This window comes from Galendromus occidentalis, unplaced genomic scaffold, assembly GCF_000255335.2.
Source record: "Galendromus occidentalis unplaced genomic scaffold, Mocc_1.1 scf7180000077485, whole genome shotgun sequence".
NCBI lineage: Eukaryota > Metazoa > Arthropoda > Arachnida > Mesostigmata > Phytoseiidae > Galendromus > Galendromus occidentalis.
The window spans coordinates 422,665-440,908 of NW_003805473.1; the positions used below are offsets into that span (position 1 = coordinate 422,665).

Genomic DNA, 18,244 nt, shown 5'->3' on the forward strand with positions numbered 1-18,244 from the left:
GAGAATACGGTAAACCAATACACTGAATATAACACACTCCCACATGAACTTTTGCCTCAATATAATATTTCTACCCCTCGAACGCCCGACGATACCCGATCATTCTCGTTGCGTGGTTGAGGTATGTGAACGAAAAAAAAGATGTCACCCTGGCGACGGACATCAGCGTCTTTAATTATAGCCATCAGTGGAGCAAACAACGGACGACACATTAACACTGCTGGGCACAGCATGTAATCACAGCAGTGTCCGGCCCCCCATATATACTTTTCTACGCGACATCGTTGCGGTCAACACTCTCCAATGGCACTGAAACAGCGCAATCTCTGGCAGGTGAGAGGTCCGACAATGGAAAATTCCTGATTTCCCGCTAAAAAGTATAGAGTATGGAAAGACCCGACGGCGCGGAAAAAGCACCAAAACTTGGCTTCAGAATCCGTCAATGACATTAATCCACGAGACTCGGAATTTGTTGTGATTGATTCGGTAATGTCAGCGCTTCGCTAAGCTCAGATAGTTGATTCGAGCTGAACTATGCCTCTGACCGAGGTATCGGTGGACGAGGCTCCCCCGCAATCTCGATCGAGGCCGTGAGATGTTGCTCAACATTTGCGGCTACTAATGGCTGTCCGCGGTGGTCTATTATGAACTTGGCACATGCGAAGACACATGTGCGCATACACACAAGCATACAAGTAATTGGCCACCGACTGGACCGCGGTCTGTAATCCAGTTGCTCTTCAGACCCATCATTTGGTCCGGTCTGTCACCCTCAGGGCGTGGTCGAGCCGCTCAGTCTCTATGTCTCTCATGACCGCTCACTGCTGACTTGCTCCTTCGTTCGTTCGTCCGATCGCTCGGTCAGTCAGTCAGTCAGCCCGTCAGGCAAGCGGCAGAACGGGCAGTCCGCTCGATCGGCACTATACGCTCAGCATGCGCGCTCTACATGGGCCTCCAGACAACTGCCTCAGCATTAGTTCATTACAAGGTGAACTGCAGGTGCACACGGAATGCGAAGGAGGCCTGACTGAGATCCCCCACCGCCTGCCTACCGTTGTCGTCATCGACGTCAACGTCGTTGATGGCCCTAACGGAATGCGCGGTTTCTGCCTTCGATATTCACCCCGCTAAGTTCCAGATGCCTTACGTCCATTGAGTCTGCTTCGGACTTAGGTAAATTGGTGGCTGCGACCGAGTACCGGAAATCGGAAGCTTCCAAACTGGAAATATGTATCCCTCGCGGGAGATCTTCCTTCTAGAGTCTCGGTTGTTCCGTAAAACGGGCTCACGATATACCCTACCAGCAGTCGTCCCGTTAACAATGAGCAGCCCCTTATGGAACGTCTCTGGGCAACTTGGGTATAGCCTTGGAAGACCTTGTCAAACGTCGAAGCGTTTCACAACATCGGCTCTCATATCGTCGAACACATAGCAGACTCTTTGACATGACTAACCGGTGAAGGCAGGGAGTGCTGAGTCGACAAACCACTGTAGTCCTCTGGTAGGGATACTATCAGAGTGTTCGTTAACGGTTTTCTATCATTCATCATGCACCGTGGTCTGGCTGATGCAGTTTCCTCACTAGTGAGAATCTGCGTGACGGCTGGAAACCGCGCAGACCCCCCTCTATTCGGAACTCCTTGCAAACCAGATTGTTTCTGACGTTACAAATGTAAACTAATCGAAGCATTCTGGAGTATGTGTGTTTGTCACTGGTTGTTCAATTATTATGATCGATATTCCAACAGCAGAAGGAGATTGAGAGACTGCGGTCGCCGTCGTCGTCAGGCAGACAAAACCAATGCACTAATCTAGATGAAAGAACAAAGCACTGCGACAAGGACACGCCAAACGCGCAGCGATATACACGGCTTGCCAACATTTTGATTTCTCAATAATGCAAACAACAGCTTGCCGCTGTATCTATCGAACAATCGGGCTGGAAGACTTTTTTTTCCCCCTCGCTAGTGAATATGGCAACAATGGCTTCTATCGGAATCGTGCTCATCAGAATGACACCTAAACGAATCTGCGGGCGTAAAAGGTTCAGAAATATGTCTATCACCTTTCCGCGGCTCACACCATTGCGGAGTGTGGACCTCTCGATGGGACACGGAACCATGATACACCGACCTTCGATTCCACCGACAACGTGGATGAAGAGTTTTTCGGACCGCTAAGTCTGGGTAGCTTGTAATTTCGGATCAGCGGCAGCGAGCTCCGACTCCATTGCACTCAATCCTTACGCAGGTTCCTCCTCCGGCAACTCAGCCTCTGTCTCAGTCAAGTCGGGAGCTAGACGAGTTTTCGCAATCCGAGACCCTTCGCTAAAGAATTTTCGCTAAGAAATGCTCCAATCCGAATTATCCTTGTTGGCATCGACTTAAGCACAGCTGACGGACGAACCTCGATTCCGAATTCCCTGTGGGACAACGGAACCCTCGGGCAGGGAAATCGAGCCATGAAGAGGAAACGGCGGGGGGTCCAAGAAGCTTCAGGGACGGAAAGAATGGAACGATAGTTCCTGCATTCCAAGCGGGAATGTATTCGGAGCGGGCTCATCCGAAATGAATGAGCTCATGTGTTTCCGAATACGTAATTAGCTAACTTTCGGAATATGCAGTCGAATCGGGTTAAATACGAGGAAATCTGTCCGCCAGTAGATTTTCCAGGTGCTCGCTGAGCACATTCCGTCGCTTGCTCCGAAGGCAAGGAGGAATTTTAATCTTCATTATGCTTGCCTACAATATGCGCCCATGATTCATCAGAAGAGCGAGTACGGCGCGCGTCGGTAAATAAGAGCCCTTCTCCATAAATAATATTCTAACCCAAGAGAGGGCCCGCTGCGCGAGCTCTCCGAATGAAAAATCAGCTTCCATCTCCAAAGGATCCAGATCTGTAGTCGTCGTCATTTACTACGCGATGCGTCCATTCGTTGTTACGTCCATTTGCGACCAGTGAGCCCGACATTCATACAGACGGCGGGCAGATGGCATATCTTCGTCTTCGCGATTGCCATCAGAAAATTACTCCGTTCAATGATTCTGCTTCGCTTCTGATGCTATGCATCCATTAACAAATCCGCCATTGACTTCGCTCGGCTTTGATTCACGGCGTTTCTATATCCCTGTCTTGTCTCCCTCTGAATTAGGAGCACAGCGACTCCCTGAAGAATTCGTGATCGATATTTCGAAAACTCCTCCGGAACCTCATCCTCCCGATGTTTGCCCGTCCGATACAGTTCTGTCCTCGGAATTCGTACATTCACCGCTCGGCACGTCGCGATCAATAATTCACTGAGGTCCGCAACGCGCGTCCGAACGAGGGTCCGGAATGAGAGAAAAATTCTCGGGGAGACAACATCGGAACAAAAGAGGTATGCGCTGCGATCTCAGGCTCACGCGCCGAACTTTTCGGAAAATGCAGCAGAGTGTTATGTTCGTGTATCATGAAGCCATTCTCCTACGATTGTCTAGTCGGTGATTTCGTTGCCTCTTGCCTGCGACCATTGTTCAAGCGGTCGTCGGCAACGATTTGTTGTTGTTGGTGAAGACTTCGCGAGTTTTTCACTGAGGAATGATTTTGGTTGGTCCAGCGCTAAGACGAGCCACTCCCACTTCGGAAAGAAAAAACTGGTCCGTCTACCGGTTGTTCCCTTTCTCCCGTTCTTCCGTCGACGATGTCCGTGGCCTATGGCGATAGGCACGAGTCTTCTGCTTTGCTTTCTGCGGGGCGTTCTGCGCAGCTAGCTCTGATTTTTCCACGAGCCCCGAGCCCGACCACAAATGATCGGAGCGAGAATGATGACCGTCGATGGCGTAATTTATAATTTTCCCCATCCTGGGCTTGAGGATCGATCTGGGGAAATCATCATGCGGAATCTCGTTCATTCAGGAATTGTGAGGGATCGATTCAGCTCGTCGGACAGCGTAGAGTTCACCGGGAGCCGGTCTGACGATACGTTCGGGAACTCCGACTGGATCCCGCATGATTCGAAAAAAATCGTGGAGGGTTGATGATGTAGCCGAAACAAGATTCTAGACCCGGCGATCTTCCGGGACGAAGTGTCTCCATTCTGAGCCATCCTCGATTTCCGCGAAGAGTCTCGAATTCACAGCAAGAAAGAATTGCAAGCCGATCTCATCGTTCTCATGATATCATGATACTCACTTGTATGAAAATCGATGGGAATGGTCGCTGCTCCGTATTGTCATCAGAGGCGCGCCATCGTAAGCTCTGTGGCTGCCCGTAACAATGACCGTTATTACGCCGTTGAACTCCAGTCTGTTGCGGTACTGTCCTTCTGAAGAGAAGCTCCTCGAAGAGAAAGTGATGAAGTCGTGCTGGTGTCGTATATTAAATGTCGCTCGCTTTCTGCCGAGCCCTCGACGTGTTAGCGAGAGACGACGCGGAGAATCCACTTTCATGAGCCGCACGCTCGGAACTATTGTCACATTGTTTCCGCATGCTGAAATTGCCGACACGCTTAACCCGGTCCGCGGGGTTGTGGTCCGGTTGACGCGGGTTCCCAATCGAATCCGATGCTTCTCGCTCGCATCATGGAACAAATCACGAACTCGAACTCGTCGAGACTTCTCTGGCCATATCCCGCGCAGCCGAAGCTTTCAGACTAGGCTGGGAACATGTGGGGACGAGCCGTGATGATCTGGACTGGCAGACTTTTGAGATTTTGGCTTTCTGGTGGCAGGTTCAAATCATATCGAATTGATAAGCAAATGTTATGAATGAAGTAAATGATGGGAGGAGCGAGGCGGGCTGGCTACATCATGATCGCCAGAATGACCTTACGCCTGGGGGAGCGATTTTGCTATCGACGCATTGTATCTGCAGATCTATTGCAGTGTATAATTAACGACTCCCAATTAATTAAGAGTGAACGTGTTCGACAATGTACAAGCCTCTTCGCCGTGCTAGAACTTCGATTCAATGCGAGGTGTTGGTGCTTTCATTATCATCGTCGTCGTCAACAACAGCGCCGCAACCACCATCAGCATCGCAGTCATCATGTTTGCCTGATTTTCTGTCTGTTCGTCCAATTCCTTCCTCGGGCCACATAATGATCGGACCCAGCGCACGCAGACAACAATGGTTCATAATTCAAACAGCCTTAAGAGTTCTCAGTTCCGGTCGCGTAGATCCTTGCATTCCAGCGCGGAGTCTCCCTCTCACTAGGACCTCTCTCATGGGAGACTTGATCATCCGGTCATTCTACTCTACGGCTCTCTCCGAAATTTCTCTGTCACTCTTACTCGATTCCTGCCACCCTATGAATGACCAGAGAGGACCTTTGCCGTCGGAATTGTTGTCGATGCCGAAAAGGACGTCATCGCTACCCCACCCAGAGCTGGCTGCTCGATATCGTCATCAGTATGCGAGTCGGACAGTTAGATGAACAAGACAGCCGTGCTTGTAATCATTGCTCGGAAATGAGTAATGGCCAAACAAATTGTTCCCTCGAATGTTCTCGTTTTTTGTTTTGCACACAGAAAAGTAACGACGAGCAACACCGGGCGACCCGAGAAGCTCCTTGAAGCTCCTCCTCGAGCTGCATTCGTCTTCGATCGAAGATATGCTCGGACGCTCTCTCGATTCGCGTACGCTCCCAATTATACGAAAGAGGTCGCTGGAGTCGGGAATCGGCCGACTAAAGCAGCAGCGACGACATGAAACGCTCTATATTATGGATCAGCTGCTCGAGATTCCAGAGATCCAGAGAATACTCGAACTTCGGAACTCCGTGGTCTTCATCCAAGCCCGGGCTCGAAACACGCATCGGAGCGACAGAACCCATCAAGGATGATGTGATCGGATTCTCGAGTGCCTACTCGGAGCTGAGATCACTCAGGGAGGTTAAGCAGAGAGTGGCGCGGAATTCTACCGGAAACGTGTGTTCCCACCAGAGTGGAGGGAAACAGATCAGGTCGGGACACCCTCTTCGCTTTCGTGTGTCCTCGGATCAAACGTCCTTGGCCCCTTCAACGGTTCCTACTCGGTGCTGCGGCACAGCACCGCGTTCGACCGAGATCTCTCTCTGACCCAGTTGAGGCCAAACGAGGTCGTCGACCCAAATCTCGGGAGGCGCCGAGGCCGTGACCTGGGAGGTTGCTGCGTCGAGGTCATTATACCCGAACCCCTTCTACCCGACTGTTCTCAGGAGCTCTGCTCCGACTGCATAGCTGGCGTCTGCTTGATCGACCGCAAGGGGCAGGAACGTTGCTAGGCGAGAAACATCGGCGGGAATCGTGTTTTCCGCATTTTCGCGAAATGCGAAGCAATGCCTCGCGGGATATTTGGCAGCGTTCTCCATCCGAGCTCCCCGTGCTGTCTTCCAGAACAAGAAATCGTGCATTCTTTGATTCGCTCCATCTTCTAATTCGTCACACTCAAAGCGTCGTCATAGTCTACAGCCACATCAAGACGTAAATCATCGTGAAAGTCTCGAGCGATTGATCTGCGCGAGGTTCCGCGCGGCACGATGCTATTTTACGAGATTATGCCAAGCCGAGAAAAAAGTGGAATCAACGAACCGTAGCGCCATCTGGTTGTAAGCGGACGCAGCATCGAATCGGAGGACACGGAGCATTCTTTCCTTTTAAGGGTATCCGGCAACTCTACGCTCTAGACTTCCTGACCAAGGTGACAGAAGCCTCTAAGCTTCCATATCGCAGCTCAGACCTTATGGCAATTCCTAGAGCACGCCGAAGAAGAGCTGTTTTGATTCCCCTGCTCCCTAGACTTCTGCGCGATAGACAAGTGTCTCGAGGGCGAGCTCCACGCGGATGCATCTGACGAGGCTTGGTTCAAGGAAAAGAGCAACGCCGGAAGACGCACGTTTTCGGTTCTTGTCATTACCGGCGAGCTGCGGGCATAATAGAATCCGATTGACAGTCGTGGTGGGAATTACGAATCGCGAAATACGAGGCCTGCGGATATGAAATGCTTGACCAGGCTCTTCGAGAAATTGGATTGCTTCAACAAGAGACCAATCGTTCCACACATCCGACCTGTAATTCACGCTGAAGATGTGTTTGCACCAACGAGACCCTCCCGTAACGCGACCGCAATCCCACAGCTCCGGAAGGACACAAGCGGGCGATTGTGAGTTCCCATAACTTCCATTGGGGAATGATCGCAGGCCAATATTATATTGCTGGATCCTCTGGAAATTTTCCGTAGATATCCCCGATCTGTAGAGCGTTTTTCACTCTGCCTCATAGATAGAGCGCTCTGGCTCTCTCGCCTCGATTCTCACTTCCGATACATCTGACATCAGGCACTAAGCCAAGTCGGTCACTCGAGATTGGCCGATGAGACGCGCGTCGCTCCTGTTCAGCGCCTTTGAATTGTCAATGAGGGATCAATTATTTGAGGTCTTTCCCACGCTTCTCTTTGGCATTTTCCTCGTCCGTGGAGGTTTACTTTAGCGGGAATTATTTCCCAGGTCTACGTCTGACAGGTAGGTAGGGATGCGAGATCGCGCCCTCCCCCATACATGCAAGTTGCCGGTGGAATCAACACACAGAGCCTGCTTATCTTGACTGCGGTGCTGAATTCTCTTCTCGTTCAGTGGAGTAAGCTGTTCGCGATGCCGCATAAAAGCTACTTGTAGCTCCAGCGACGGACCGACGTCCCTATTTGATTTACCTCGGACGTCAGAGCCATTGTTGCGGACGTCAGCCTTGTGGCCGAGCCCCGAACAAATTGCCACTTCAAATATCGACCCATATTTCCAAAGCATGGCGCCCCCGCCCTTTTGTGGCTAGGTGGTTGACTGACTGGTCGTTCGGCTTTCTCGCTCGCTTGCTCGCTGAATAACTCACAGGCTTTCTGAAGGCTTTCCACAACGGATCCCCGGAGGAAATTGCTCGTATGTGGTCGAGCGATTCGATGAACCTGCTCGGCCTGCGCCATTCGACTCCATCTCTCAGAAATCTCTTCTTGATCGAGCGTGGGCCTTCGCGGGACCGTATTGTTCGACGTCACTGAGCTCTTTCTCTTCGCTATTTCGAGATAAATTTTGCTCGAAATCGAATCTGACAGAGACGAGCGGGCAATTGCGCGATCAAGGACGACTCCGCGTCTCATGATTCCCGCCAGATCACCCGAGATTGACTGCGAAATGGGTTACCCTCCGCAAGCTCCGCTTGCAGTTATGGTTGTTCGCGGGGTATTCCATTATTTTAGAGGAAACCGACGAAACTTCGAAAAAAACCGGGTGGAATTCTCCATAAGTGTTGCTGCTGCTGTGGTGGCTATCCTGAATGGGTATTGACAATCTGGTTCGGATCTTCGACTGCTCTGGCATCGACCGCGGAGCAAAATAAAACGACACAATGCTCGCTTGCCCGCTCGATCCGGATCACGGTGGTGTCCATTGCGGTCGCATTCAAAAGACTAAGATCTTCTTCGCCGATAGAGACGGATCTTGATATCAATTTGTGCAGCCGACTCGTGCGAAGGAGGGAGGGGTTTTCATCTAGCTCATCACAATGCCCAGTTTCGTCTTGGTGCCTTGACACTCCCTTAACAACGACTTCAGCAAAGACGTCGACACCGACGCCGGAGCCTCGATGGGAGCCGGGGACATTTTTCCGATGCAGAGCTCATTCAGACGATAAAATGCCAACAAGAGTGAGAATCTCTCCAGAGCCGTGACCCTTTGCATAATAATAAAGAATATTGATTGTCGGCTGAATTGTGTCAGATAATCCTTAAAGAACAATGCGGTCGAACCTCTTCACCAATTGGTACTGTGGGGCTCACGACTAAGATCCGGATTTTTCGTTCCGCCGCGAATTCATAAGTCTCCCGAGTGATTGAGGGTAGGCGCCCTTCGATCGGAGCAGGTCAAGCTCGACTTTCATATCGAACCAATTTTTCTATTATGTAGAGCATGTCTCATGCCGATGGTTGTGGTACTCGTGTAGTTCGGACGACAAGCGACAAGAGAGCAAGCAAAAACCTAACCGCTCCTCTTTGGCACGTATACAACGCGTGAAGATATTTGTGCACTACGTGAGCCCGCTTCCATCAATCAGCGATCGGTAAGTGATTTTCTAATCGACATCAATGGATACGGTTCCGATGACTTTGTGCGCCAAGCATCAAAACACATTGGAGCTTTCCGATGAAATTGAGTCCTTCGCGAGAGCGAAAGAAGTTCGTGGCTTGCAATGACGATCAAGAATCCGAAAGTTCCTTCTCGTGCTCTGCCGCGGACGGTCCGTCCTCTCAGAGCTCGCGAAATCTCTCTCAGAGCCAAGGGTTTCCTATTTTCATCGGATCTCAGAATCGCGAAATGCATCTTCTGAGATACTCGCACTTCCATGATGTTTCAGGAATCACTGGAACCAGCCGAATTACAATTGAAGTCTCGTGCATTACACGAAATCTGATTGGTATGAGCAGCCGATTCGGATCGAATCAGAAATGCGCACTCTGATGTCGGAAATAGATGCCATCCAATTGTTATTGCGGCCACCGCAACGCTCGGCGATGACGACGATGGAGCCGATAGCATGAAGGACCGCCGAGCTTTTGAGGAAGAAGGATCCTCGTCCGCCACCAATTTGATTTGAAGGGTCGGTCATCGAGACCACGCCCGGAAAGAACGTGATCGCTAATCGACAAACGCTCTTGCGTTGCAACACGCGCACAGACAAAAGTTCGATGTGTGTTAATTCCGAATCGGATCGTCGAGCAAACCACACGGAATCATTTATTTAGTTTCATACAATGGCCATTACGAGAAGAACTTGGCTCCAATCAAACAGTTGGAATGGATGCTTTGGATGCGATTCCGCATTGATTACCTTTGTTGCGGGACATTTCGATGTAGCCGTAAATTCCCCAACCGACGCCCCAAGAGTTCTTCACCATCCAGAAGTCTTTTCCTTGGAACTGTTTTCCATAACCGACGACAAGCACTCCGTGGTCGAGCTCGGAAGTGCTGCACCACGGCACGTTGTACACGCCTCCGCGATAGAATTGGAAGAGCATCGACGACGCGTCGATTGCCACGGAAACGGGTCCGGCGACGCCGACGGCTTGACGCAGAGCTTCTTCATCACCTTCTTTCACATCCATGAAACCCTTCAAGGTTGCGCCAATCTAGGGAATATACTCAGGTGAGAATGAATTCTCCTCCGGGAAATCGCACGATGCTTTTCATGGCGATCAGCTCCGAAGAGGAAAGCACGGATATTCACCGATTTATTCTTGAAGTGGCATGAGCCGTCGGTTCCCACGTAAGGATACGAGTCCTCAGTATCTATTCCGTGATTGTCCTTGACGTATTCGAATGCCTGGTCCATCCAACCTCCATTACAACCGCTGTTCCCTTCAGGTGTTGAGCAGTCTACGAGATTCTGCTCCGAGAGCGACACAAGTTTCCCGGTAGACCTGGATCGGAGTGCGCCTTAGAGAAGGAAAGGAAAACGGGGCGACATAGGATAGCCAAGAAGAGAATACTTGTGACGTTCTCACTTGAAGTGCTGACCCTCCAGGGAGCCGACCGCGGAGAAGGCCCAGCAGGATCCGCACTGTCCTTGATTCTTGACCGGAGTGACGAAGCCTTGATCCCTCCAGTCGATTTGGTCTGGAACATCTTCAATCTTCTCCGCCCTGCTGAAGATGTAGCTCGCCTTCGAAGGAGTGTTCTCCGGTCTCCGGTAGCCCAGGTAGCGTTCCCGATATTCCTTGTTGGTCTGCACAAAGAAATCGTCTTTCTCAGCTCATTTCAAGGTCCCCGAGCCATCGCTGGGGAGGTTTCTAGATGGTGCTGACGCGGAAAGCCACGAACCAGGTCGCCGAAATGATTCATCCCCAGATAGAAATCAAATTCCTTCTTGGAGTTGTGGTCTTCGATGAATTGGTGATTTTCCTCAAAGATGAGTCGGCGCATGAGTTCCTCTGGGAAACTTTCATATTTCTTATTGTGTTCAGCCTGCAAGCATCGGACTCGATGAATTAGGACGAGTGCACGTATCACACCGGATCACCGCGGCTTCGTGTGCGGTCTTCCCATGGTCGACACGATGGTCAAACGTTATAAGATAGCGAATGCAACGCGGTAACGACTACAAGCCTTCGTGTATCCATCGAATCGACTTTGAACTCGGCGTCCAGCAGCTGATCCCGCGTAGTAGTCAGATGTATTCCAAGCGCTCGCGAATTATCAAAACACGACCAAGCTTCTCGTTCTCTCGGCAATCTCTCCGGGCCAGGCATATTGACGTCTGATCAGTTGCCGAACTTGACAGTATTCTTTTCCGAGCAAGCACACGATTTCGGAAGAGGATCGACGTATCTATTCATTCATCGCGATGTATCATTCGAGCGATACATAACATGGGGTCATCGTTCGTCGAGGATTCTGAAGCCTATTAGAGTTCACTCTCGTCGATGCCGCAGTCGCCGTCATGGTACCGCAATCTGCTGTGGCGACTTGAATATCTTCACTCTCGCGGGGAGGGCCCCGACCAGGACTCACCTTGAAGTTTTCCCAGTGCTGGTTCAAATTCGGATTCGGCGACAGGGCGGACGCCAAGCCGATGACAGCCAAGACAGCGAGGAGCTTCATCCCTGCGCTGACTCGAAGCGAAGTTTGAACCAACGATATCTGCGGTGATTCACGCGCTCAGAGATGGGCAAACATTGTGGAGAGAAGGATCTAGAGGGATCTAGATCGTCTTGCCTTAATCCTTGGAACTAGCCGAGAGTGTTGATAAATCAACCGAGAGAGGATTCCGGTGCCATCTTATAGACGACATTCCGTGCGAAAGGAAGCCCGGGCGGGCCATGGAATGCGAATGGAGTGCGTGTTAAATGGAAATCGTTGCCATGAGATCGGGGGACCTCTCCAGCGCTTCCGGGAATCGCAGCGATCCGGCGCGATATCCCGAACTTTGCTTTGGTTCCTAAAAAGTCTGCTGGAGGCGTCGAAAATTCGATCGTTTTTAGCAGAGTCTCGTAGCTCCATTAGATAGGCGCTGTATCCTTCGACGGATTCCATCGACCTCATATATGTGAGGGTTGATGAGGCAGAACTCCTTCTTCCACGATTCGTGATAGGAGTTATAACCTCAGATACTGTCTGGAATGAGCCGCGGAAGATGCGGAAATAGAGTGAGTCGATGCAAGCGCGGCGTTCCCTGTAAAATCGTTGGCGAACTCCATTAGCCCAGGACTGACATGTGGTACGAACGCCACGGGATCGCCCCTGCGTTTCGGCTTCCTGCCAGGTGTCTTTTTTCAAACTTCCAGATCTTGAGATGCGGGAGATTCCGAGAAGTAGATGGAGGCAGGTCATCCGCTATCGGGCGTCGATACGCATGTCTTCTCTTTCCGAGAAGCTTCACATCGACCGAGTTTCTCCCGCGACAGCTTCTCTACGCACCTGAAGCACCTGCATGAGGAAGCTGATACTTCCTGACAAGAGCTGCGGGCGTGGCATACCGCGGAAAACTGTTGACCATGCAATTTGACTCAATTACGACCTCAATCATTCATGTTCTGCACACTTTGTGCAGAGCATATTTATTCGGTTGTAAATCACCGAATGTGGGCGTGGATCAACAAATACCGAGAAAGCATCATACAACATGGGATATACAAGTTTATACGCCAACATAGACACACACTCACGCTTGCGGACCTTGTTGCCATCGAACGTGACTCTTTTTAGCATTCCACTTCTCATTCCTGTCGTTAGTGGAATATAGACGACTGCCGATCGGCCATCGACCACGCAGTGTCTAGGAATCCAGAGTGACGCTGAACCGGATATTTTGACCGGTCGGAGAACGCGCCCCCAAAGTACTCAGTTAGAGAAGTGTCAGTGAGGGTCTGATCGGAAGTGTAGATATAGCTTCCGAGCTGATCTTCACATTCTCGTCGATATATGTATGTGGGAGAAGGAGCGAGCAAGGACATCAATGAAAACACAATTTGTCGTTTCACTCAGCATACTGCAGGAATAAGTTTATTTCATTTCGGCATATCTATCGGCTGCGGATCGGAAAGATTTGGAGAGCAAAGACAACCTGTCTGGAGCACGAGGATCTTGGAATCTGATACAGTTGTGAGAAGCCTCTGATGTTCACGTCGAAGGAGTGCGAGTTCTCCCGGAGACACCGGGGACGTAGTAGCAGCTCCAGACCGATGAGTCCCCGAACGGTCACGGGCAGCTGCGTTTCGACTTGAAAGGTACATTGCCGAAATGTACATGGTGCGACAGTCCGAGCTCGTAACGATCGACAGGATAGACATGAACTTTTACAATGGATGTCTCGCGCTCGACCGACATGTTCCCCGAACAAACACCTGCATTGTACTCAATGAGGGACAGAAAAGCGCAAAAGCGCTCCATTCCGACGAGTACGAATTTCCTGTACGAAAAATTTGGGTCCTCATGGTGGCCACTTCTCGAGGGGAACGGGAGCGGGGCGATTCATCGAGAACGATATTCCCTCTAAAGCTCAAATCTATGAATGTAGGCGGATAGGAAGTGATGGAGCTGAGCCGGGGTGGGTGGAAACACAACAAGACTCAAGTTTCAAAGACTCGAATATCGGGCGGTTAGAGCATCGAGTGTTGGATAGATGAGAGTTAATTCAAGCATAAATATGGGATGAGAAACTTCGGGGACCGACCGGAGGGTATCGGACTGGTGAAGACTTGGAGCATTCACGACTCTCGGAACTCGAGAAATTTCGAAAAACCCAGCGGAAGGACTCGAGAGCGGCAGAACTTTACAGGGGCCGCACCATCAACGCTGGTCATGAAACTAAAACTGCCGGAAGATAAATAAATGGTATCGGACACCACGGAGCGGGTCGAAGCCTAGACCTTGGACTTATCAGAGGAATCGACGCTCCCCTTATACTTACCGAACCAACGTGCTCCTTGACGTTGGCTTAGATTACCGCGGACCTCGTCATCAGACCGATTACATTCTGACTCACATGTCGATCACCACCTCCCAGACCTGAAACGACCCCTGCCGGAATTCCCTTTCGGAGGCTCATATAGTTTGCGGCTGTCGCGACCGAATTTTTTCGCCGGGGCATCATTGTTTTCAAAAACGATGGCTTTCCGCTTGTTCTCTTGGTTAGATCCGTTGGCTTGCGCACTCGCAGACGGTTTTTTCGCCGATTCGTTCTGGAGCCAGGACGGGGCGACAGTCGTCTGTGGAGGGGGAGAACGGTTAAAGACTAGCATCGGAGAGTATCGTGGGACGAGGAACAGGTAGATAGATTCGGAACCCCATCCCAGAGATCGTCTTAACTTCGTCTGCTCCTCCATGAAAACCCGTCGTCCTTCGTCATGGATTCAACTCACTTTGAAAGCGGGAGGATTATGGAACCAATCTTTGATGAATGCGGTTAAATTCGCGATGGTTTTCAGAGCGAGCTGCATGGCGGCCCGTTTGTCCGCATCAATTTTCACGCCTTGAGAGATGAGCCCTCTCAGTTTCTTGGCCTCGCCCTGAAGGCCTCGGTTCAAGTATTGGAGACGCTGGCGAATACTTTTCAGGAGGGCTTCGTCTTTGGTGAAGGCTGGATCCACTTTGCGGGCGATATTATTGAATGCAAGGAGCAAGCACTCCAGATGGCTGAGGTGCAGCGACGGAAGTTCCGGATCTTTTTCAAGATCGTCGTCGGCCGGAACTTGGGGCAAAAACTCTTGTATGCGTTCGAACAGGCTCTTGAGTACGCTTTCGAACTCAAGCTTCAGGTCAGCGTTGTCTTCATCAGTTAGGTGCCGGTAATGCGGAGATATTTGAGCCAAAATTTTCAGAAGATCAAGACTATCGGGTGACTGTAACGAGAGATAAACGAATGTGAAGTTGGACCTCCTCTCGCTCATTGCGAACTCCCTGGGGACGCTATCGATCCTCACTCACCTGTACGTCCATCTTCGGCAGAAACCCGTCCACGAGGTGTGTCACGTAAGGTTGTGACGGAGTGAAAGGGGTGAAGAACGGTATCGCCAAGGGGAGACACGTCTTCAGTTTGACGATGTGTTCTGCGTCGAAAGCTGGATTGGAGGAAAGTTGGAGCTGATCGGCGATCATCTTCAGGATAACTTGTTGGTTCACGACAAGTTTGGAGATCTGAAGGGAAAAGTTTTCGTTCATACGATTAGTGTGGACTCTCTGTCAGCTGCCCACGTCAGATTAAGAGTATTCCATTGCTTCAAGATGAGAAAGGAGCGTTACGTCACAAACCTTGAGTGCAGATAGAAGCTTTAGGAGGAGGACGAATTCTTCCCCGCCGAGTAGAGTAGCTACCTTCACGGCTTCCTCCAGCATCATTTGCTCGGTTTCCTTTTCGAGCACTTTGAGGTTGACTTTACTACAAAGGAAGCGGATACAGGCATCTCTCATGCTGTCGTCGCAAACGGACGAAGTCATTTGTCCGAAGACCCCTTTCACCGTCGCATGGACGGATTGCCGCAGGAGAGTGTTGAGAGATTTCTCAACGATAGCCAACTCTCCTTTTTCTTCGACTATCAGCAGCTGACATAGGACAATCGCGATTCTGAAATGTCGAATGGAATTCCTCTTCACGTGAGCCAGACCAGTCCGGAAATCATTGGCGTATGTCTTCCCTTAGGGAACACAAAAGCATTCGGGAGACTTGAGCTGAAGAAGCGCAGAACATTACCTCGATATGTAGGGGTCGTCGTGGCCTCTGGCGCAGAAAGAAGGTAAATCGTGAATAGCTTGTTTGCGGACGTTTATATCGGCATCGTCGCAGAGTTCGATTTGCGCTTCAACGGCTCGAATCTCAAGTTCGGGGAAATGCTTGAAGAATTTCGCGATGAACTGTGACACCAAGCGTTTCTCCTGCAAATTCCGAATATCATGAGAACTCCCTGCAGAAACACGACTCAAAAACCAGGATGAAATCATACGACATGGGCGACGAGAAACGGACCTTTGAGTCCCCGGTGAGAGCTCGGGAGATGATTTTCTCATACACACTCGTTTTTTCCAACAATTTTCCCTCTTTTTCTGCTTCCACGAGCTCATCGTAGAAGCCGTAGAGCTCATCAAGACGGTTCGCCATTCTCAGGCGGATTCGTTGCTCGCGTGGTTGAAGTTTTCAGCAGCGATACGATCTCGATAGACACTGCTCAGAACACAAATTCAATGGAGCCGACAAATAAACACCTTGCGAGAAAGGTCTATCGAAGTTCGAGACGACACACGTTGGAGGAGGCGGACGGCCGGGAAACACGGATAGCAGTAGAAACATCAACAACACTCAGGGTATCGTTCTTCTCGGCGGGGCGGCAGCAGCAGCCGTCCTTTTCAAAAACAAAACAAGCAGAACGAAAAAGGGAGAGGGGAGCCGGGTGTAGTAGACGACGACGAGTGGTGCTCTCTGAGCCGGGCCGGGCGAATTTGAACGTTTGAAGAAGTATTCTCCACCGGACTGCGGTATGCCTATCCTATCCCTATATGCCTACCGAGATTGCATCTGGCGAGACGTAACCGATACATCATTCATCATCGAGCGCACTGTCGCCATGAGTCGGTGGTTCTCGACTAGAGTGCAAGAGCAACCCGGGGGTCAACCGGCTGAGTTCGCGATTTCCGTGGTGAGATTCCGGCTTTTGGGCGGTTCGGAAACGCGGAACCGATCCACTATCCATCTTCGAGAATAGATCGACGGGCGATCTCTCGTCCCTAAGGCGCGAGTGTAGGCTCAGTGCCGATCGAATTCCGGGAGGGTTCGCCTCCGAATCAGGCTGAGCCCCACGGAATCACTTTCTTCTCTCGACGCGGAGAAGGTCGCATCCGGCAGATCGGTCAAGCCCTGCTTGACGTTGAAGCCCCAAGGGGAACGATGTCGGGGTTTGCCGGGTTCTGATCCAGAGAAGGGAGGAACAGAGAAGAGTCATCCGCTCCAGAGGAATTCTCAGCCGAGGAGGATCGAGCTCTTCAAGAGGGCGACTTCAGGCGTTGAGCCCACACAACTCATAGAAGGCAGATCGGGCCCAACGATGATGTGCAAGCCCATCTGTATTTCGATTTGCTATGTTCCCTTGCGGAAGAAGTAAGCACGCAAAGTATTACTAGGTATCCGCTAAAACTCCATCTCGTTGTACCATTTACATATCTATATGCGTGATCCCGCTTCGAACAATCGAAAGACGTGGATGTAATTTCGGAATCTATGAGTCGCAATTCAATGATAAACCAGCTGTCTGCTCATTCTATCGAAATATTCAGTCAATGAAGATATCTATCTACATATTTTTCGGGACTCTTATACTCCAACACGTGCGTGAAGTCAGACTGGAGTACTAAGGATCCAGGTCCTCTCGAATCAGGAATATTCCCACGGCTCGCGAGAAACGCTGTTGATTCGAACGGCATCCCCGGCAGTAATGAGATGGGAATCATAGACTGATAAGCTTCGAATTTATATACAGAATAATTACAGTTTACAATGGAAATAGTAGCGATGCAGCAAGGTCTACTCAGTCCAACGATGGGTACACCCTTGGTTGCAGCAAACGTAGTAGAGTCTCATCTCATCTTCGGCTCTCCTGCTTTGAGCTTGGAAGAAAACGGACTCTCTGTGACCACATTTCGGACAAGGATGTTCCTCAGTACGCGGCAGAGTCGGATCGAATATGACGTCACTGACGATTTGAGTCAGCTCATCCACTTCATGTGTAATTTTGTTCACGTAAATGCAGTGGTTGTCTGCGACCTGAAATGAATGGTACCGATTAGTGAAGTCGAAATGGCAACTCGAGGTACCTTCGAGATGAAACAGAACATGAAGGGTCATCCCCCATAGAGCAGCCATGTCGGCTCCCTGTTCACACCAACCTGTTGGAAATCACAATTTCGGCAAGCGAAAAGCAGTTGTCGATTGTCCTTGTCCTCCTTCGGATACAGCATGTTGTTGCATTCCTGGCAGAACTTAATTCCCACGAAGCCGGGTCCTTCATCGTGAATGTCTAGGCTCATCCTGAATTGACCGATGCCCTTACTGTCGACAGAGATTCCGAGCTCGGTAGATCGAGTAGTCTTCGAATCACTCACTCAGACGACTCGAGACTTCTGCGCTCACTTACAGTCTGAGCCGCTTTTATGTTTATACTCACTCGCTCAGCGTGTCAGAGAGGGAGAGAGGTACAGCGAGGGCGCGCGGAATTCAAAGAGAGAGGCGAGTGCGGGCAGCGCTTCGGGGGACGAGGT

General features: G+C 50.6%; 3 protein-coding genes across 3 annotated transcripts; all 3 read right to left on the reverse strand.

Annotated features, from left to right (window-relative positions):
- Positions 1-9,697: 9,697 nt before the first annotated feature.
- On the reverse strand, positions 9,698-11,655 carry LOC100898858 (cathepsin L1). Its single transcript, XM_018640498.1, has 5 exons — positions 11,513-11,655; positions 10,823-10,966; positions 10,507-10,727; positions 10,230-10,422; positions 9,698-10,131 (listed from the first exon to the last, which is right to left on the reverse strand). Exons 1-5 carry the CDS (start codon positions 11,600-11,602, stop codon positions 9,787-9,789), a joined length of 993 nt encoding a protein of 330 aa, XP_018496014.1. The 5' UTR covers positions 11,603-11,655; the 3' UTR covers positions 9,698-9,786.
- A 1,320-nt stretch (positions 11,656-12,975) lies between these two features.
- On the reverse strand, positions 12,976-16,291 carry LOC100898510 (apoptosis inhibitor 5). Its single transcript, XM_003745730.2, has 6 exons — positions 15,963-16,291; positions 15,690-15,871; positions 15,251-15,563; positions 14,927-15,136; positions 14,362-14,841; positions 12,976-14,208 (listed from the first exon to the last, which is right to left on the reverse strand). The coding sequence occupies exons 1-6, from the start codon at positions 16,092-16,094 to the stop codon at positions 13,993-13,995; spliced, it is 1,533 nt and encodes a 510-aa protein (XP_003745778.1). The 5' UTR covers positions 16,095-16,291; the 3' UTR covers positions 12,976-13,992.
- Positions 16,292-17,436: 1,145 nt separating this feature from the next.
- On the reverse strand, positions 17,437-18,130 carry LOC100898650 (DNA-directed RNA polymerase II subunit RPB9-like). The gene is made up of 2 exons (XM_003745731.2): positions 17,873-18,130; positions 17,437-17,750 (listed from the first exon to the last, which is right to left on the reverse strand). The coding sequence occupies exons 1-2, from the start codon at positions 18,011-18,013 to the stop codon at positions 17,511-17,513; spliced, it is 381 nt and encodes a 126-aa protein (XP_003745779.1). The 5' UTR covers positions 18,014-18,130; the 3' UTR covers positions 17,437-17,510.
- Positions 18,131-18,244: the final 114 nt, after the last annotated feature.

Bases quoted from the DNA above. Each gene is read 5' to 3' on its own strand.
- LOC100898858 (XM_018640498.1), bottom strand. From the start codon at position 11,602: ATGAAGCTCCTCGCTGTCTTGGCTGTCATCGGCTTGGCGTCCGCCCTG. The intron at 10,967-11,512 runs GTGAGTCCTGGT...CGATGCTTGCAG, and splicing joins AGCACTGGGAAAACTTCAAG to GCTGAACACAATAAGAAATA. The intron at 10,728-10,822 runs GTTCGTGGCTTT...TTCTTTGTGCAG, and splicing joins TGAATCATTTCGGCGACCTG to ACCAACAAGGAATATCGGGA.
- LOC100898510 (XM_003745730.2), bottom strand. From the start codon at position 16,094: ATGGCGAACCGTCTTGATGAGCTCTACGGCTTCTACGATGAGCTCGTG. The intron at 15,872-15,962 runs GTCCGTTTCTCG...CGGAATTTGCAG, and splicing joins CTCTCACCGGGGACTCAAAG to GAGAAACGCTTGGTGTCACA. The intron at 14,842-14,926 runs GTGAGTGAGGAT...CTCTCGTTACAG, and splicing joins TGCCGAAGATGGACGTACAG to TCACCCGATAGTCTTGATCT.
- LOC100898650 (XM_003745731.2), bottom strand. From the start codon at position 18,013: ATGAGCCTAGACATTCACGATGAAGGACCCGGCTTCGTGGGAATTAAG. The intron at 17,751-17,872 runs GTTGGTGTGAAC...CATTCATTTCAG, and splicing joins GAAATTGTGATTTCCAACAG to GTCGCAGACAACCACTGCAT.